Consider the following 18,780-nt stretch of genomic DNA (forward strand, 5'->3'; position numbering starts at 1 on the left):
TCTGCTCTCAGTGAAAACTGAATAACAGGCACCCTGAGTCACAACAGCTCCTACTTTTTCAGGAAGCTGCTTGTAAACAAACCAATCGAAATCCACCTTTTTAAAAAATGGAGTCTTTCACATAAAATTGTACAAAATTAAGGAAAATTGAACAATACTGCAATGCAAGTGACATCTGAAATAAACAGATGAAAAAAGAAGTACAAATAGCCACAGCTATGTTCAATGCTAGGCTTAATGTCCTGCAAGAACAGCTGTTTCCTTCTTGCTATACTAATGACCCATCCATTTTCCTTTGGCTGAGAGTTATGTGGCTTGAAGAAGACAAAGACATACGCGGCATACGTCCGTCATGCCTTAACCCAGCTGTGGCTATAATGCATCATTTCACATTAATCTCCTGCAAACAGTCACATCAAACAGCCCACCTGGAAATCATGAAAAACAAAGGCTGCAGAGGGTTGTGCAAAGGCATCCTATCTCACTTACTGTGCAGTCTAGCACACTGTCAGCACTGAATCAGAGTAAATGCAAAGATAAAGCCTGTTGCTAAGCTAAGATCTAAACACTCACACACATGTAGACATGTATTCACAGCTAAAAAAAGGTCAACATGGAAACAAATGCATAATGGAGTGGTTTTTTTTACTAGCTTTTTAATAGATTTTTGTAAAAGACTGAGTAGCCACAGTAATTGATTTAATTTTGGAAGGCACAAATTAACATTGATATAAAACTTTTCATTAACATGCTGTCAAACACAAGGTGCTTGACATAAAAGTAATAAATAAATATGAGTTAAACAGCAAAACGAAGAAACAATTAACAACAATAAAAAACAAAAATAAAAAAAAGAAGTAAAAAGTGTCGTTAAAATTCAAGTAGGCACCGCATAGATTAAAAGATAAACAAGATAAAAACATACAAATGAAAAACCATAAAAGTCATATTATACTTAAAAGCCCGATAAATAAATAAACAAAAAATAATAACTAAGCTAATTAAATGAGTTATTTAAAAGCCAAAAATTAAAGGATGTGCCCTTAATTTACATTTAATATCTCCACAGATGCTAAACAGTGTTAGCACAAATGCTAATTTGCACCCAAAATACTAAATTGATGCCACAAAATGCTAATTGGTGGCAGTGTTGCCAGATTGGGCGGTTTTTGTTCTAAATTTGCGGGTAAAAATGGCTTTGGGCGGGTACGCATAATTTGGGCGGTTTTAGGGTCTGTTCGGCGGGTTTTTTCCACTCATGAATACATAATAACGGACTACTTTAGGCTGGGTGGCTGTTGAAGTCTTATGTTCTGAAGCTTCGTGAACACACCAGGTAGAGACGCTTAATGGGTTCTGTCATCTAACCTGTTGTTGGGGGTTTGCCGCCCCGCCCCGCCCCTCCTCTTGCGGTCGCGTGTGGGCGGAGCTACGAGCTAACGTTATGGTCTGATGGCTGGATGTCTGTGTGTATCGATGCATGGTAGACACGGAGAATGTGGAGAGATCAGGTTTAATATTTTGGAGAGTTCTACTTGGTAATCATGTTTCCATGTTTGAGTTCATGAGATCGTCCCAGAAAGTCTCTGCTTCAACTCCCGCAGAGAAAGCTGCGTGTGAATCTGACGCCCGTGTTTGTTTCCATCTCTCTGACAGTTTGAAGCTAAAGCCCCTCCCCCGCCCCTCTACCTGCTTTTCCTCTCTACCTGTTCACCTGTTCATATCCTCTGTAGCTCAGAGTTGTTTTCCCCCGCGCTCCTCCAGTGTGTCCAACACAGGGAGCGCAAAATACGGTCATCATAGCAGCAGGTTGACACGGTAGTAGTCGGGGCGCTTTGGCGCAAGCGCAGCACAAGGATGGAAGAGGTTATAGGTTATAGCGGGTTAAGAAAATGAATGGAAGAAGGCCGGTCCGCTGAAGAAATACGCAATGCTGTACTCCTTTTATTAATAGTCTGAACTATCTTTGATTTTAAGAAATGTTTTATTTTGAAAAATCACCGCATCGGATACTTAATCAGTCCAGTAGGGGAAAAAATCCACCCCCCCCCCCCGTTGGGCGGGTTTTTGCGGGGTCTGGCGGTTTTTAGATGACTTATGGGCTGGAAAACTGTGACTCTATCTGGCAACACTGATTGGTGGGCACAACTGCTAATAAGTGCTCACAAAAGGCTAACTTGTGCCAACAAAATAGTAAATTAAGGCCATAAAATACTAATTCCAGTGCACAAAATGCTAATTTGTGCCCACACATTATTCTGACATACTTTTTTTTTGGTGTGTTTTTTGGAAGTCAACTCTAGGTAGGTTTTATATTATATTTTTCTAATTTTTATTGCTTAATTTTTTTTTTCATGAGAACTCTGAGTTTAGAAGTACTTACCTTAGATTTAAAAAAAAGAAACAATTAGTCGTTTTGATTTGACGAGAGCTGAAAAGTTCTTTGCTAAGAGAATTTTTGTCTCGGGGAAAGTTTGTGGAGTAAACAAAAGAATCTCTCACTACTTTGTCCAGCGCATTCATTTTTTTGGTCAAACAAACATCAGTTCGTGTGCCTGTTTTAATTCTTGAAGGTGATGGCAGAGATTATATGTTCAGTGTGTACAGTACATGTCTCTGGGTTCTTTATTTTTTGTTACTTCTTTTTGCAGCACGTCTTTTCTCATTTAAAAAAAAAGTACTCAGTTTGGGCCCCTGATGAGTGTTTATCACTGCATTTCCAAAACAACCAAGCCATTTCGGAGTCATTTAGGATGATCCAAATAACTGTATTTAATACAAGTCAGAGTTATTAAAAAGTTTGAACTATGAATAAGTAGCTTCTAATCTTGAACTTTCCACGGTAAAACTACAGAAAATGCCCCCAAATAAAGTCAGTGAGTGGCTCGTCTTGCAAACAGTAGCTGAAGTAACTAAATATCACACACTGTGTGCACTTACTGTACAGTGGTGGTGATGCGCAGCCGTCTAAGGCCTGGTGTGGGGAACTGACGGGAGTTGATGTAGGACACCTTCGTCATGGCTGTATTGATACTGTCCACATCCTCCCCCTCCACCACCAGCACCGACTGGGCCGGGTTAAAGTGAAACTGGACGCACACAAAAAAAAACATAAAAATAAAAACAAACTAAACACAAATTTAAACTGTATCTATGTGATAAACAACACAAAGCTGAGACGTTCTAGTTAGAGCTGATTTATAACATGAAAAAACAACATGACAGAAAATTTTTTAAAGGAGATGTTCCTTGTTAAAGTGGAGTATTTGCAGCCTCCTGCTTGACTGCAACAGTTACTTGTCCTCCACGGCCATGGTTGGGTAATAAGCAGTTATTACTGGAAGCGAGAGCATGTTGTGAGTCAGAACTGCGTTTCCACTGATCCACACACCTTTATGTCCTTAGCCAGGCTTTCCAGAGAGTTAATATCAAGACCTTCTTTGCAGGCCTGCAAACATGAGATAACCTTCTGCGTTTCAATGCGGCCTGGTCGGATTGTCAGCCCCGAAAGGCTGCCGTGGAAATACTGGGTGTACCTCGGGGTCTCTACTTCACCACCTGGAGAAAAAAAAGAGCAGACACAGGGTTAGGAGAGTTAGCCAGGTGGCTGGAGGCAAAGTGGAGTGGCTCAAACAAGAAAGATTGCTTCAAAATAAAAGGAAAACAAATACATTTCCAAAATTGGCAAATAAAGCATTTTATGCAGATCTCTGAGAATTTCTTTACATTGCATCAGAAAAAAACGTTACTAGCTTTACCATGCAGTCATAATATATAGTTTTTTTCATCTGTAACAGTTTGTGTAGAATTATGTATGTCCCAGAAATAATGTCATTTTATTGAATAATTGATGAAACCATGGTTTTATCTCCCTGATCATATCACATTTACAGCAGCATGATTAGAAAATGAAAATCTTTCTGCAGTTTATGAACTATAGACTTTAAAATATAAACACATGCGGGCTACAGTAGATTTCCATCCGAGTTAAGACCAAGCTTTACCTCAAATGTTGTGCTCTAGGTGCAGCCAAAAATAAATGTCTTTTTTTTCCTGCATGCAAACCGCAGTGCTTGAGGACTCATTTCTTGTGTACATAGGATTGGAGCTGAGTCTCTGAAGCTCTGACTGATTGTAACTCTTTCATATAGAATCCTTAATGTGCCTAAAGGACCTGCCAGTTAGCCCTGAGGTGCCGTTTCCACCAGTTTTTAAATTTAAGCGTGTCATTTCTACTAAATCAACATGTCAGCTCTACTTATGAAGACCATTTCTATAAGTGAGCCTTACATTTAGCTCTCTACATTTTATAATCTCATTTAGTTTTTACTGAGAATTTTTTTTGTATATTTTGTAAATACATTTTAAAGCAGGACAAATATGAGAATGACACATTTTTTGACTAGTCCCCAAAAATATCAAGACATTCAGCAGATTTATCACAATCAGGTATAAATAATACATGTATTTGTCCTTGATTTTTAAAAATCTCATAAAAACAACAGAGAAACAGATTCATATCCAGATTGTCAAAAGTGTTCTTCAGTGTTTAATTTCATTTTTTTAAAATAATTAATCTAAAAATGTACTCGGATTTATGTTATGAAATTAAAGCAGAGACTGGGGAAACTGAAAATGAGTCTTCTCAAGTTCTTCTGTAGCTCCACTATAAGATGGCTTGATTCAGTTGTGTTTCTATATTTCAGGCATCTGAATGTAATTTGTTCAACAGTGCTAAGATTGGGCTCAGCAGCATCGCCTGAACCCTGAAATCGTTCCAGCCTCTGGACTGCTGTCCACAGAGCAGAACCACAGACAGAAACAGCAAATGATGTCAGTCTCAGATGTGTCCGTGTGAAGAGCGCAGCACTGTAAACATGTAGAGCTGAGTCTATCCTGTTAAGCAAACACTCTCCAGTCTCTACAAACCATTAAAACATTTTTGATAATAATTTCCTTATTTCTCTGCTATTCATGCAAAGATTTATGTACAAAAGCTTTTTATTTTATTTACAACAGCATGTACTATTTACATGTAGCTCTTCCGGATAGATACCAGGCTTTTGTTCCATAATATTACACATTTGTCATATATATGTATCTGAAAAGGTCACATTTATTACCACTGCACCTACAGCACATATACAACATTTGCACTGAGTGAATGCTATAATAAAATCCAAGTAAAACAGATGAAAATGCAGCCTAGACTTCTGCACAGATGAGCAGTGTAGTAAAATAATTACTACAGATGGCTAGAAGACGATAATAAATCATGTGGATGCAGATTAAAGACCTAGTCATTTTAATTATTGTGTTTCCTGAATAAAATTGAAACTTAAACTTTATTTTACTTGTAAAGCATTATGAATATTTTTTTATACTAATATAAATGTCTAGTTTAAATTTTCTGCATATTATATTTGTGTATCAGTGTTTTGCAAGAAGCAGTAGTGTACCTCTAAAGCCACAGACACACCAGGCATGTGTGTCTGTAAAAAACGTGCTTTTTTCCCCTGAAAACTCAGTTTTTTTGTATCTCAAACTAACATTGTTGTGAGCAAAAACTTAACAAATCACCCAACGTATTAATGATGCAAAAAACTATGTTTTGTGTGTTAAACATTTTGTAGTGTATTCATGAAAAGCATTTTGAAGACTTAAAGAATGGGGGCAATTAAAAACAGTTTTACAGTATAAAATTTTACAGTTTATAAAATTGTAATGATTTTTGTTTTGATGCAAATAAATGAAATAAAGATCTAATAACTGAATAACAAAACCTTTTTATTTAAGAATTTAACCATTTTGAAGGCTTAATGTCTCGCATTAACCAGAGAGGGGAAAAATAAAAAAAAAAGAATAAAATCAAAGGATCTTTTTTTATTATTGTCTCGGTGAAAATAAGAAAAATATTGTAAAGTTTAGGAGGCCCAAGCTAGCTGCCTCCCCACGCCACAGCAGCTTTGTCTGGCCTCTCGCTGAAAGCCGTTGAAACTCAAAGCCCCTGACGCGTAAATTGCATTTGGTGTGAACGAGCAGGCTGAGAGCGCGCAGCAAAAAATAATAAAATAAAGAATCTGCCACATCATTTGAGAGTGGGCTCTTTTGACTCCCTACCAGGCAGTGATTTTTAAAATAGCTGCTGTCAAGCATGACTCATCACTTAAACGTATCATAATGTCTTTGAACTGGCTGCCAGTGCAAAACTTGTTTTTTATTAAAATTCTGATTCTATGGAAACTATGGAACCATTTCCCACTGGCAATAAGAGGTTACACTCTTGGAGAGTTTTAAAAAAGAATCGTTCCTCAATTGTAGTGCTTTAGCATGTGCCTAGTACTGTTATTACGTTGGTTTATGTGCCTTAAATAGTTATTTTTCTTTTTTTTTATGTTTTCTGACTGTGTAATGTTCTTTGTTAGTTTTTTTCTCTGTGTTTGGGCCTCCTTGGATGGTGGTGGAAAGTGCTTTGAAAATAATTAATGAATGAATGCATGAATAAATAATTAATGCTATCTATATCTCATAAATTAATTTATATTACTAAATGTTCTTTCTGGATTTCATCGAAAGGTTAAAAAATCATCTTCATTTGAATAAACTAAATTTTCTGACTTTACAGAGTTAATTTTAAATGCCACATTTATTTGCTGAGCTATTAAACTTTTTCAAGGGAAGGTCAAAAGCAGAGAAAACTTTATTTATCATCACATAGATTAAGTATTCACAACAAAAAACTGTGTAGTTGTGGAACAGGTCTGGATGATGATGTAAGGGCGTGTTGGATCAGATAATAGCTTTTTTTCCATTGAACATCACTGAAGAGCATGCAGAGAGATGGCTCTGAGTGAAATTATGACATTGATCCAGTCTGCTCTCCTGATCAATGTCTTCCCAGCCTGATCAGGAAGCGATAAGTCAAGCTGTCGAGGCTTCAAGCACAGCGCAGACCGCTCTTTTCTTACTTAAGTGTGTGCCGCAGCAAGCTAAGAAGAAGCACATCGAGCTTCTTTATTTTGATTGATGCCTTTCATTTCCTCCATAAAATCCTCTGTGCTTTTTATGCCCACACATGTGCTTCTTCTTCTTCTTCACTGAATTATCTGAAATACTCCCGCCCGCTCTAAAATCACACACATTTTCTGTTCAAACTCCATGACGATTATTGCAGAAAACTGCTTAAAGCAAAAAAAAGCGCTTATCTTGTTCCTGTTAACCTACTCAGGACGAAGTGCCGACTTCCTTTAGCTCTTAGAGCAGGGAGAGTATTGAGGGAGAGTGTTTTTTACCCGCATGTCTCATTATGTTGTTGATTGTGAGGAAAAGAGGAGAGAGAAATGGCAGACTCAGGCCATTAGCTTTCGCGCTAATGGCCTGCAAAGTTATCAGTTGCAGCTTAGTGAAGCTTAAAGCGGCTTCATTGGGATGTAATAGCTGGCAAACTTGTCCTCTATTCACTTCTGCTAATCCTTCCTTCAGGGCTTTCTCTCGCAATCAGGGATTCATAGAAAGAGGAGTGCGAGAGGGACATGTGAGCCATGGAGGAAAACGATGACAACAAAAAGAAAAATTGCAATCAAGCGGAGGATGGGAGGACATGTAGGCTGCATCTGAAAAGTTGTCATGACCGACGTTCACCGGTGCCATGAGCATTTTATAGTGGAGCAGATCTTCATTTTTGGCTTATGAAGCACTTTGATGCAATTACTCAAGTAATAAACATGGCTGCATTTACTCCACTGCAGTCACTACTGGCTTTCGTCTCCAGCTGTTGGAGCTAACACACAGAATTTCCTGTTGATACCCCCCCCAACTTCAAAGAAGAAGCACTCACAGCCCCGGGGAATAAATCCTAATCCTTTTATTGGTTTGAACAGTGACTCTCCTGCTTTCTCCTCCTCGTTCTGTTTGGGATTCAAATGTAATTTTCAACATCTACCGGCAGTTGTCCTTATTTATTGGTTCAATTTCTCTCTTTGGAATATATTGTGTTGTTACCAATTTTGAGACCGGACCCAAGTGCCTACTTTAAAAAGAAGCTCATTATGATTCATCAGCGGGACTTCCTCAGATTAGGTGGATTTCTTGGAGTGTCATTTAAAAAATATGCTCTAAAATGTGCAATCAAAACTAACAAAGATGGTTAAATTTTCATTTAACCATTTAAATTTTTCATTTAAAAATGAAAATTTAACCATTATTGTTAGTTTTGATTGCATATTTTAGATCATATTTTTTAAATTAATCATTTAAAATTCGATCATCTTTACAACTTAAAAAATGTAGCCATTAATCATTTATATAATTTAAATCAAAATATTAAAATCATTTAAAATTCGATCATCTTTTGATCTATTTTTAGCATTCTCAGTGGTCTTTTAATTTTGATCATGCTGTTTTTAGCCAAAGTAGAAAAAAAGGCCACAAAGCTAAATCAGGGTCAGGAAGGCTTGGGTCAATAACGGGTTTGGGAGCATCAGAGAAACAAAAAGAATAGTCAGGATCCAGGCGCGATTCGGGGCAGGCGGCAAGCAAACGCAGTCAGAGACGAAACAGGGTCAGGAAAGAGAAGATCAGTTCTAGATAGAGTGGCACAAACAATACTTTAAGCCTCAATGCAGTGCTCAAGTATACAGTGAATGATTGCACATGAAAGTCAGATATGTGGCATCCAGAAACTGTGCGCTGGGGTTGCTGGGAAATGAAGTGCATTAAGAACTCTGGAGAGTGTTCCCGCCGGTGACCAGAGGGGGAGACAGAGCTGTGACTTCTGACAGTTTTCTAGGACATAGTTTTTGCAGAGCAGCAGTAGTTCATTAGAAATTCACCTCTGGGTTTTCGGCAGGACTGTTGATGCAGAGTAAACCCACGCCACTTCCCTTCATCCATCTGTTTACAGACTGTCCCACTAGCTTACAGCTCCTCACAACCCCAACCTAATATTACCTGTGCAGCAAAATTGCAATATTGGTGCTATCCAGCCAGAGTTTTGAGCCAGATGTCGGCTCCGACGAAGAAAATGAAGACGTTGTATCAGAGCAGGGAGATTGTTGCCTACTCAGTGTATTTCTGACATAACAAATACAATCTTTTTCAATTCACAATTCACAATTTGAATAAAGAAAAACTCAGAAATTCAGTTTAAGCTTCATTTTCATTATTTATGTTCTCCATTAAAACAAAACTATACAAGAACATTAAAAACATCATTCTCATCAGAGTGGGTCTTTAAGCCAAAAGAGCAGGGTTGAAAATTTGCAGCAGTCAGATTTAGTTAGAGCTGCAAACAGCACACCTTGAAGCAACTGCAGCTGGAGTTTCATGTCTTATTTGATCCTATTTGATCTATGGATTCTGCTTCCAGAAAAAAAAAAGCCATCACAAGCTGGCACTGACCTTGCCAGCAGGCGCCTACAGTCAGCTGTGTATCAATCTTTGAGGCATGGATCGGCCAGTCATCCGTCACCAGGTAGGGCTCATAGGTCACGCCATCCACAAAAAGAGTCACCGCAGGAAATTCCACATTGATTACATAATAGTGCCACTCCTTGTCACAGATCTGCAAAGCAGGAAGAAAAATCAACATCAGGCTTCCACCCTATGAGTCAGAAGTTGATCTGCATTCACATAAAAAAGTGTCTTACTCCAATATAGAACATCTTGAAAACACTTCCCATGGAACTAAATATTTTTTGAAAGTGTTATTGGGTGTTTATGTTTACAGGCTGCTAAAGATGATGTTTACATTCCAATCGTGTGGTTAAAATTGAAAGTGCATCCTTCAGTGTTCCCTCCTCGTCTGTCTACCTTCAGTGAATGACAGTGTCATTTAGCCCTCTTGTCACTCCTGGATCGTACGCTCCATGTCGTTAGACAGCTAATGAGGTTTCTAACTAATGAGCTGTTTAGGAAAGACTCACATAGACAGCTGTGGTCGCACGTCTCACAAAACATGTATTAAACATTCTGCTGGGGCTTTTTTGTTTTTAACCCGTGAAGGTTGGTTTTTATCTCACGGATTTGCAGTTTATCCAATTTATCCAATTCTATCCAAAAATCAATGTTGTTTGGCCATGAAAATAGTTTTTAGTTAACTATTAATTAAAACTAAAAAATATGACACCTTTTCAATAAAAGTTAATCAATCCTACATTAAAAACCCAACAGAAAATGTATTTTTGCCTCAAATCCTCCCAAGAAATTGCTTTCAAATCAAAATTGCTTGATAGATTTAGAAAAATTGATTTAGTTTTTTCTAAGTGAAGCTTAATTAAACTAGAATAATTAATTTTCTAAACCCAGCCATTATATTCTCTAACTTCACCAGAAAACAGATAGAAAAATAATTCTGGAGATGCACGTCAGTGTAAAACTTCATAGTTGCAATGCATATTGTCTTAAAAGACATGCAAAGTGCAGCCAACCGTAACCTTACATACATTTGGAAAGCAGGAGAAATTAGAAAAATACATCTATGAGCAAACAAGTCCCTTTTTTTAACTTGTTTTGTACCTTTAGTAAACATTTTTTGGTGAGCCAACAAAAGTTGTCTTTGATAAATTAAATATCAGACCTAAATCCAGTAACAAACCTTCAAATTAAAGAATAATGGCACAGTTAAGGTGGAATTTTTAGTCTTAATTGTATGCTTTCATGGCAGTCTTCTAAACAGCCATGGTGCAAGCTGGTTAAAAATAAAATAATAATAATCATGGCAATGATCAAATGCTACATCTCAAGAGAAACTCAAGTTCTTGCGGATGAAATATATGACAGTAACAAAGAGAGTTTCTCTTTAATCTATTTTTCATGCAGTTCATCTTTTTCTTCCTCATCTTTGAAAAATAATAACTGTATGACGGAGCTTCTGAAAGAGCCAGAGCGACAAATGATGTCTTTTAGTTTATATGCTAGTCTTGGAACAATTGCAAAGGTAACCACATTGCCTGCAAATCCATTCTAGGAACCTTCAGAGCACACGCAATCAATAATTTATGGCATAAATATGACAGCACAAAGGGATCAATCAAAATGTCAGGAAGAAGAGCTTCGAGGCGAGAAAAGGAAGAGAAAATTTGATCAACTTTGTCCATAAAGTACCAAAATGTATCTGTAGACATGCTTACTGGAATTAAGGAGCATTAACAACAGAAATTGTGCGGGGATACCATGTACACATGTGCATACGGACGCGCACATCATTAGCAGATATGATCTGTAGTCCTTTCTCTTCTGCTGCTGAGGCATGTTTGAACACACGCGGCTCGTCTAAAAATGCATGAATAAGTGGGAGGTTGAAATTATTTTCTGCTTTGTAGAGGGACAAAGAGACAATGAGTGCTGAACACTGATTAGCCAGCTCCAGGCAGGCAGCTTGGGATGAACACAGTCGTCAGAGCAGTCGTTTAATAAAGACCATATCTATACAGACGCTTTTCTTTATTCACAAACTCTGCTAATATTTTTTTACCGTTATTCACTGTGCTAGTGTTTACAACCACCAGAACTTGCTTCCAGAAAAGTAAAAACGAATTCATTCTGTGAAGTGACCTTAGTAATTCTTTAGCTTGATGGGTGGCACAATAAAACTTCTGTTGAATGACGTAATCCAATTTATTAGATGTATTTATAAAGACACAAATAGGCTGGAACATATGAAACAAAAGTTGTACTTATTTGTATAGATTTTTTTATCTCTAAAGCTTACATTGCCAGCATTGCCACAGCAAGGATTTTAGTGCAGAAAGTGGGAAATAGACAAAAAGATAAAATTTCTTATTTTGAAATGGTATGATCTATGCAGACTTCCAGCAAAATTGAGATTCTTTGAAAAGAAGCCTCAAGTGATAAAAGCAAAGACTGAAAAAAACCCCACATTTATAGCATTGGTGATGTAATGTTGATGTCCCATATTTGCAGAACTTGAAAATGTAAATTGAACAAAATAATACAAAATATTGTAAAATGTATGTAATTCATTACTCATGCCTCAAAATCTTAATTTTTATGTCTCCATCAATGACGAAGCTTGGCCATGGAGATGTGAGTGACTTAAAGTCCTACTCCATTTCACTTGCTGCCTCACAAAAGATAGATTTTTCATCTGCTGCTGATTCATCAGGATTTGAATAAATGCAGTTTTTAATCTTAAACTCTTTTTTACATGTCCTCATCATGAGAAAAAGGCAGCAAGAACATGTTAAAAAAAACAAAAACATAATTTTCCTTGGAGTGGGTTTTTAAATTTTTTGAGTCAGATTCCATTTCTTTTGTATACTACTATGCAGCAGCGAAGTTTTATTGCTAAGAATAAAACACCAGAGATAAGGTTCTTCATCTGGTGGGAATCTGCCACAGAGTATTTATGAGGCCGGTATTACATCCTATATATCAGCATAAAAGAGAGAAGAGCTCAAGAGCCCAAAAGTCCCGGAAAATGACAAAGCCAGAGACAGAATTGTTAATTTCTGCCCTACAAACAGTTCAACACTGCATTATCTCAGTAACTAACAAGCACAACTCATTCTTATATTGTTTTTTTTTTGGTTTATAACCAAAGATTTAGACTTAATAGGGTGGAATGGATCAAAATGCAACAGCGCCTTGGTTTACAGATGGCGTTAGAGCTTTTTCTATCAGCTGACATAAGCGAAATAATGAGGACGTCCTGCTGCTGCTTGGAGACACAACTCACGGGAGGAGGTTTGGGACAAGAAATGGCTTTCTTTAAACTAGAAAAAACATCGTTTTATGATTTTTTTTTTCTGACGTCCTCTCAAGTATTCAACAGTTTTTCCGTTTTGATTAAAACTACTGGCTTACACTGTCATCCCCCTTGACTGTGTGTAGGATATATGACATGTCAGCAGTGTCGACAGAGACTTCTTTGTTCAGTGTATGCTGAAAACACATTACAACTGTCAGGCGCACTGGAGGAAAGATGCTTACAACACATGTGAAACAGAAACAAGGCAATCAAAGCATCACACTTCAGTCGTGGCCTACATGACAAAAAAGAGAAGATCTAGATGTGCAAGCTCTCCATTTTCTTTGAATTCAGAATTATTTAGTAATTTGATGAAATGTGGCTTTGCCTTAAGGCATCCGTGCCCTCATTTCCTCCTCTTCTTCTCTGTCCTGTTCTCTGCTTTGTTGTCTGGTCTAATTTCTTCAGTTTCCCTTCCCCTGCTATCTCCACCTCCACATCATCAACCACTCCAGCTTCCTCCTCTCTTGTTTACTCATCTTTACCCTCCTCTCTGCATGTCTTGCCTCAGCTCACTCCTGATTGGTGAAAAACCATAATGTCAGAGGAACAAGTGCAAAGAAAAAAAAGCAGACTAACAAATCCTTTTTTTATTTTTTATTTCAAACTGGTTTAATTATGGGTTCACCCACTTAAGGAAATGTATTCAAGCACTAAAAATAAAAAATGAATAACAATGAAAATGGATCAATTAAATATAAAACACTTTAATGTCTCATTATTGACAAAACCTTCCAGCAAAGACTTAGAACGAATCCTCTGTGTTAAAGAACAGCTTCTTCTCTTAAACTGACATCCCAAATGTTTTCATGAGTATATTTCCTTTGCTGGATACTATATTTTATTAAGAACATTATTATATCAGAATTTCTCAAAACCAAAGGACTAACAATGCAATAATTTGTGTAGTTCGGTAGAAAGATAGTATTATGTATGCAAATCTTACATTCTTAATTTTTCTGAAATTTTCCTGCCAGAATCAGCATGCGAGTAATTTATGTCTGCAGAAATGTGCATCTATCTACTGAAAGGCGACTACTCCTTTGCTAAAATTGGGTATTATCAAGGGATTTAGATTGTATGCCAAAAAATCCAACTATTGTCAACAGATTGACCTTGGTCAAAGACATTAAAGTGAAAACTGATAGAAAGTCTTCTTCCCATTCAAAGAAAGTATGGAAAGATCCCCAAAAATGTAACTGTGAATCCAGAGATCCCTTAGGCACAAGTGTCGTTTTAGATCTCAGACATCTCTGCAGCCTCATCTGAATTCCTAGTTGGACAGACTTTGTCTCCATCAGTAGTTCTGCAAGTGTCTGGTATCCACTGCATTCCTCCACCATGCGGTGTTGATCTGTGGAGTTCTCTCTAAGAAGCAGGGGCACCTGGAAGTCTCTGATGGGTGAGATGGCAGCTCAGACTGATCTTGATCTTGTCCCACTCCAATCATCTTTTGGTCTATTGTAAAGGTATTCCTAGTGTATCAGTATGATTTTGCCGTTTTTCTTTTTCCTAGGGGGGCCTTGCAAAAAATAATTGAGAAGCACTGGACAAGGAAAACGAAGACGTCCATGGAACTGATTCTCAACAAATAAAACAAAGAAATCGTAAACGGAATTTTAAGCTTAATCTTTTTTATATATGTCTTTCATCGTGAGATAAATTCTATGTTAAAAACACAGAAAACTAATTTTCAGTGTGGGTCTTTGAGCTGTAATCAAAAGAATCACAAACTAAAATATGAATTATTGTCCATTTGAAGAAATCCCAGTAGGTGTGCAATAACAGCACACATTTGTACGACACAATTATTTTGCATATTTTTTATTGGAGCAGAGAAGTCAATAAAGCCGTCCTTAAAGTGAGCAGCTTCTGCATTTTGGGATAAATAAAACAGCAGATCCTGTGTGTCGGTCAAGCTGAGGACCATCGTGGAATAACAGACAGCAGGTACAATTTTCCCCTTTTGGACTGTGATGCAAAGCAATAACCATAGTTAATTTGCTGGTTAAAATGTGTCTTTTCGTATAAGAAGCGATGAATAAAATCCTTGTACCCTCTAATGAAGGGCTACCTAATCCTGGTCCTTTAGCTCTACCACCCTGCCTGTTTTCCAGACCTCTCTGCTCTACTTTCTGCTGATTAGTGGACTCAGGTGCATCCTCATTCTGACTGACCTTTTTTTTAAACCTTTATTTAAACAGGAAAGTCCCAAAATACTCACCTGAGCCGGTAATCAGCAACAATATGTGTATGGAGAGCTGGAAAACAGGCAGGATTAGAAAGTCCTGCTCTGTTGCCAGTTTTTGTGTATTTGAGGCAGAAATTGATTTTTTTGTTAGTTTTTGACTTAATTCAAATTAGTGCAAGTTATGTGAAAGTTGTTGATTAAAAACAGAAAGAAAATCGTTTTTAGAAGAAGAATTTGAATAAAATAATCAGTATTGAATCAAACCAAATCATGAAAGCTATTTATACAGGTTTGGATTCCAATGAAGAGATGTATGCGTGTTTCACAGATTTACATGTAACATGTACATGATAAGTAAAGTGGCCTAGCACATATAGACAATGATTAAAACCATTTACAGAGACATGAAAGTTCAGATTTTTGTTGTGCATGCTTTTAACCCTTGTGCCATCTTAGATGACCCCACCCTTGCATTGACGTCTTCTCCCTACCATGACAAAGGTGGATAAAGGTGGAAAGATTTCATGTAATCCATGGACACCAGTGAGGTTCACAAATCATTGAAGAAAAAAGGTTCAGTGCACTGTCTAGTGGGTCTAGATGACCCATCTCCCAATGTTAAAGTGGCTAGGATAGCACAAGGGTTACATTGACTCTTAAAATAACAAAATATTTATAAGCTTTTTATTGTGAAACATTTTCATCCTGGCACAGTGGAAGCATTTCCAAATAGACTTCCTGTAAAAGTGAGAAATTAATAAAGTTCAAGTTTTCTTCGGTTTTAATTTTAGCTACATTAGGGTAAATAGTAGAAAATGCAGTGCCTTGCTGTGTCTGTTAAATGTGCAGATGGTCCACACAGGATTCTATGAGTCCAAATGAACCGATATTCCTCATCCCCCAGTCACTCCATTTAAAGATTTTTACGTTTTTTTTAGGATGCTGTCACTCTAAATAGAAAGAATAGCACAAACACTAAAAGCAAAGTCCAGATGAGTTCTTGATTAAAAGGATCAGACAAAATATTTTCTAGAAATGCAGTGAACACATTGGGGATGCACATACTGCAGGCAAAACGCAACCCATTCTTTCTATGATGTCTTCCAGCAGGTGAGTGGAAATGTGCAAGTCAGTCATTAAAGCATCCTGACAGACTTGAGACTGGGATGCTTGGTTCACTTCAAATAAAATCAAAACGGCAAAGAGAATAAATATCAGAATACAAATAAAAAACTTTTTTTTTAACAAAAAAGAAGAGAAATCTAAGATATTTTTGAAGAACATTAATAAACGAGTATGGGATTTCTTCTTTTATTCTTCTGACAGCGCTTTTATTTTTCCCATAAAAACAAACTGAGATATACGGCAAGTTCATTTTCTCCACTGATGTACACAAATACCCTTAAACTGAACTAAAGCATTTATCTGCTGGCCTCCAGATAAAACTAAATCGCTCTCAGTAAATCCACTTCAATATATCCTGATATCTACTCTAAACAGGGAGGAGAGTGTGCTCTCAGACACCACAACCAGTGTCGAAACCATTCGATAAATCTGCTGAGAAAAAAGGGGAGCTTCTAATCAACACGGGGCACAGAACAAGCCGCGGTACAACAGGCATGGTGACAGCAGGCAGATAAGGCAGATGAGTGTATATCTGTTAATAGCAAACGCAAAAAGTAATCTTTGCTAATCGAGCACTGGTTCTTTTATTTGAAATAAAAAGCAAAACAATAAAGTGGGTGGGGTTTGTTAAATATTCATACATGATATGACTTTTGATCATCTTAAAGACCCACTCCGATCATCTTTTAAGTTATTGCGAAAGCAATCCCAGTGGTCTTCTATTTGTGAAATTTTTTTCTTTTCATTTTTTAGCCCAGATAAAAATATGTTGATATAGTTTCCGCAAAGTGCCATAAAAAATTTACCTCTGAGTTGTGGGTAGGACACCCCATCCCCCCTTCCCTTCACCAATAGCCGAGTGTGGAGTGGGTCTATATTACTGTGTCATTCACCAGGTGGGAGCTGCTAATGTTCCTGGTCAATAATTAATGTTTTCTACGTTTTTATCCTATTGAAAATTTTCTTACGTCAATAAAGTTTATGAAGAACTGTTCCAACACAAAACATATTAATGGCTGCATGTTTCCATCTTCACTTCACCTTGACTTCAACAGGACTGACCGACTGAATATCCAAAGGACATGTAGTCTTTGCTGATAGACCCACAGAAAGGGAATAAGGTGCGTAAAAAAGAACTGGCTCATCTTTTAATCTCAAGAGGAGCCGGAAAAAGAATGAAAAAAAGATAAGCATCAATCTTGTGAGCGTAAGTGTGAGACTCATGAATAAGTTAAAGCTTTGGACGCCAGTAAAGGTTTCTGCCAGATGTGACATTCCTTCAGAGTGTCGATCGATGTCCAAAATGGAAGCTTCTTTCTTTCCCGCTCTCTCTTTGTCAGCTTTCTTTCATCCCACTCCACCTTGCCTCTCCTGGGATGAGAATTGCAAAATCAATAAAGCTAAATGGAGTTGCCACGGAAGCCATTGAGTGTCCTCACTAAATGCTGGAGCCATGACACTCCTTTCTTCTCTTCTACAACACTTTTTCTCCCAGCAGTCTCTACTTCTGTTGCCCTAATTATCCATCAGGAGGTAATGCTAAAACTGAAATTCACAGCTGATCAGTTAGTTTTGAAGAGACACCAACCAAAAGTAACGATGTAATAAAATTAAGCCTGCACCTTCAGGGCTAAAATTTGATGCCAACCCAGAAATATCAATTGCTGCAGTTCTTAAAATGACCACTGGAGGCTGATTTCAGGATAGGAAAATAAAATCCTGTGTTAAACTCAAATGTTAACAACGTATGGACAAGTCCAATTTTTATTGCTTATTTTTTATTTATGACAAGTATGTGAACTTTGAACTTGTACAAAATTATTTGTAGGATGATCAAATAAATTCTAGAAGGCTTTTTGTGTTGTTAAAGAGACAAAAACAACAATAAGGCCCGTTAATTCTAGGCTTTATGTTTTTGCTTTTATTATAATAAAACCCTGAATAAAAGTTTCAATTTTTGTCAAGAACAGATTTTCTGGCTTTATTATGAACCAAAAACACATGAGTTCAGGTTTAGTTACACATTAAAAGGATCCTAATACATATTGCGATTTATAATCTTTTGAAATATAATTCCAACTCTGCTGTAGGAAGTAATTTTTGGTTTTTTTATTAGTTGTATTTCAGATTTGTTGTAGATTCTCTGATTAAAAAAAAGATATAAAAGGAAATTAAAATCAGAAATTGAGTAACACAAAAGATTGTTGTTTTTTTTCCATGCGCTGCATGGATAACCTGTTGTACTGTTTCAGGTAAACTGATGGTTTCACCACTGAAACTAACGGTGGAAAAAGGAAAAAAGACAAAGAGAATGTCTGAAAAACACTGTTTGCAGCTGCAAAATGCCACGTGCCAACAAGAGCTTTTGTTAAGGGTGAAAAATTGAGTGTTTGTTTGGCTCCTGGTCCATGCTGTGAAGACACAGGGGTTATGCTTCTACGCTAAAGTCATTCCTTTTTGAATTGTTCTGTTCCATTTCAAAGATATAGTCTCTGACTGCTGAATCAATTTCCCTCCAGCTAAGTGGTCTTACAACTTTTTAAATGAATTTCATGAAGGGCAGAAACTGAATACAGTTTCTCTCCTTCAGTGTTGGTAGTCTTTAGCGGAGCAGGAACTTTTCCTCCTTCTGTTGGTTCACATCTCAGCTTTTGTATCAATTTTTATTTAACAGAAACTGAAGACAGAAAGTGTC

The 18,780-nt window shown here is 37.2% G+C and overlaps 1 protein-coding gene across 1 annotated transcript in view; it reads right to left on the minus strand.

Moving 5' to 3' along the window:
* LOC101166581 (calsyntenin-2) overlaps positions 1 to 18,780 on the minus strand; it is a 141,477-nt gene that overhangs the window by 6,761 nt on the left and 115,936 nt on the right. The window contains exons 10-12 of the mRNA XM_011486645.4: positions 9,400 to 9,562; positions 3,392 to 3,558; positions 2,941 to 3,089 (exon numbers count right to left, since the gene is read on the minus strand). Coding sequence (XP_011484947.2) covers positions 2,941 to 3,089; positions 3,392 to 3,558; positions 9,400 to 9,562 — 479 coding nt within the window. The remainder of the gene's footprint in view (positions 1 to 2,940; positions 3,090 to 3,391; positions 3,559 to 9,399; positions 9,563 to 18,780) is intronic.

Source organism: Oryzias latipes, chromosome 17 (genome assembly GCF_053564925.1).
Source record: "Oryzias latipes strain Hd-rR chromosome 17, Olatipes_Hd-rR_3.1".
Classification (NCBI taxonomy): Eukaryota; Metazoa; Chordata; class Actinopteri; order Beloniformes; family Adrianichthyidae; genus Oryzias; species Oryzias latipes.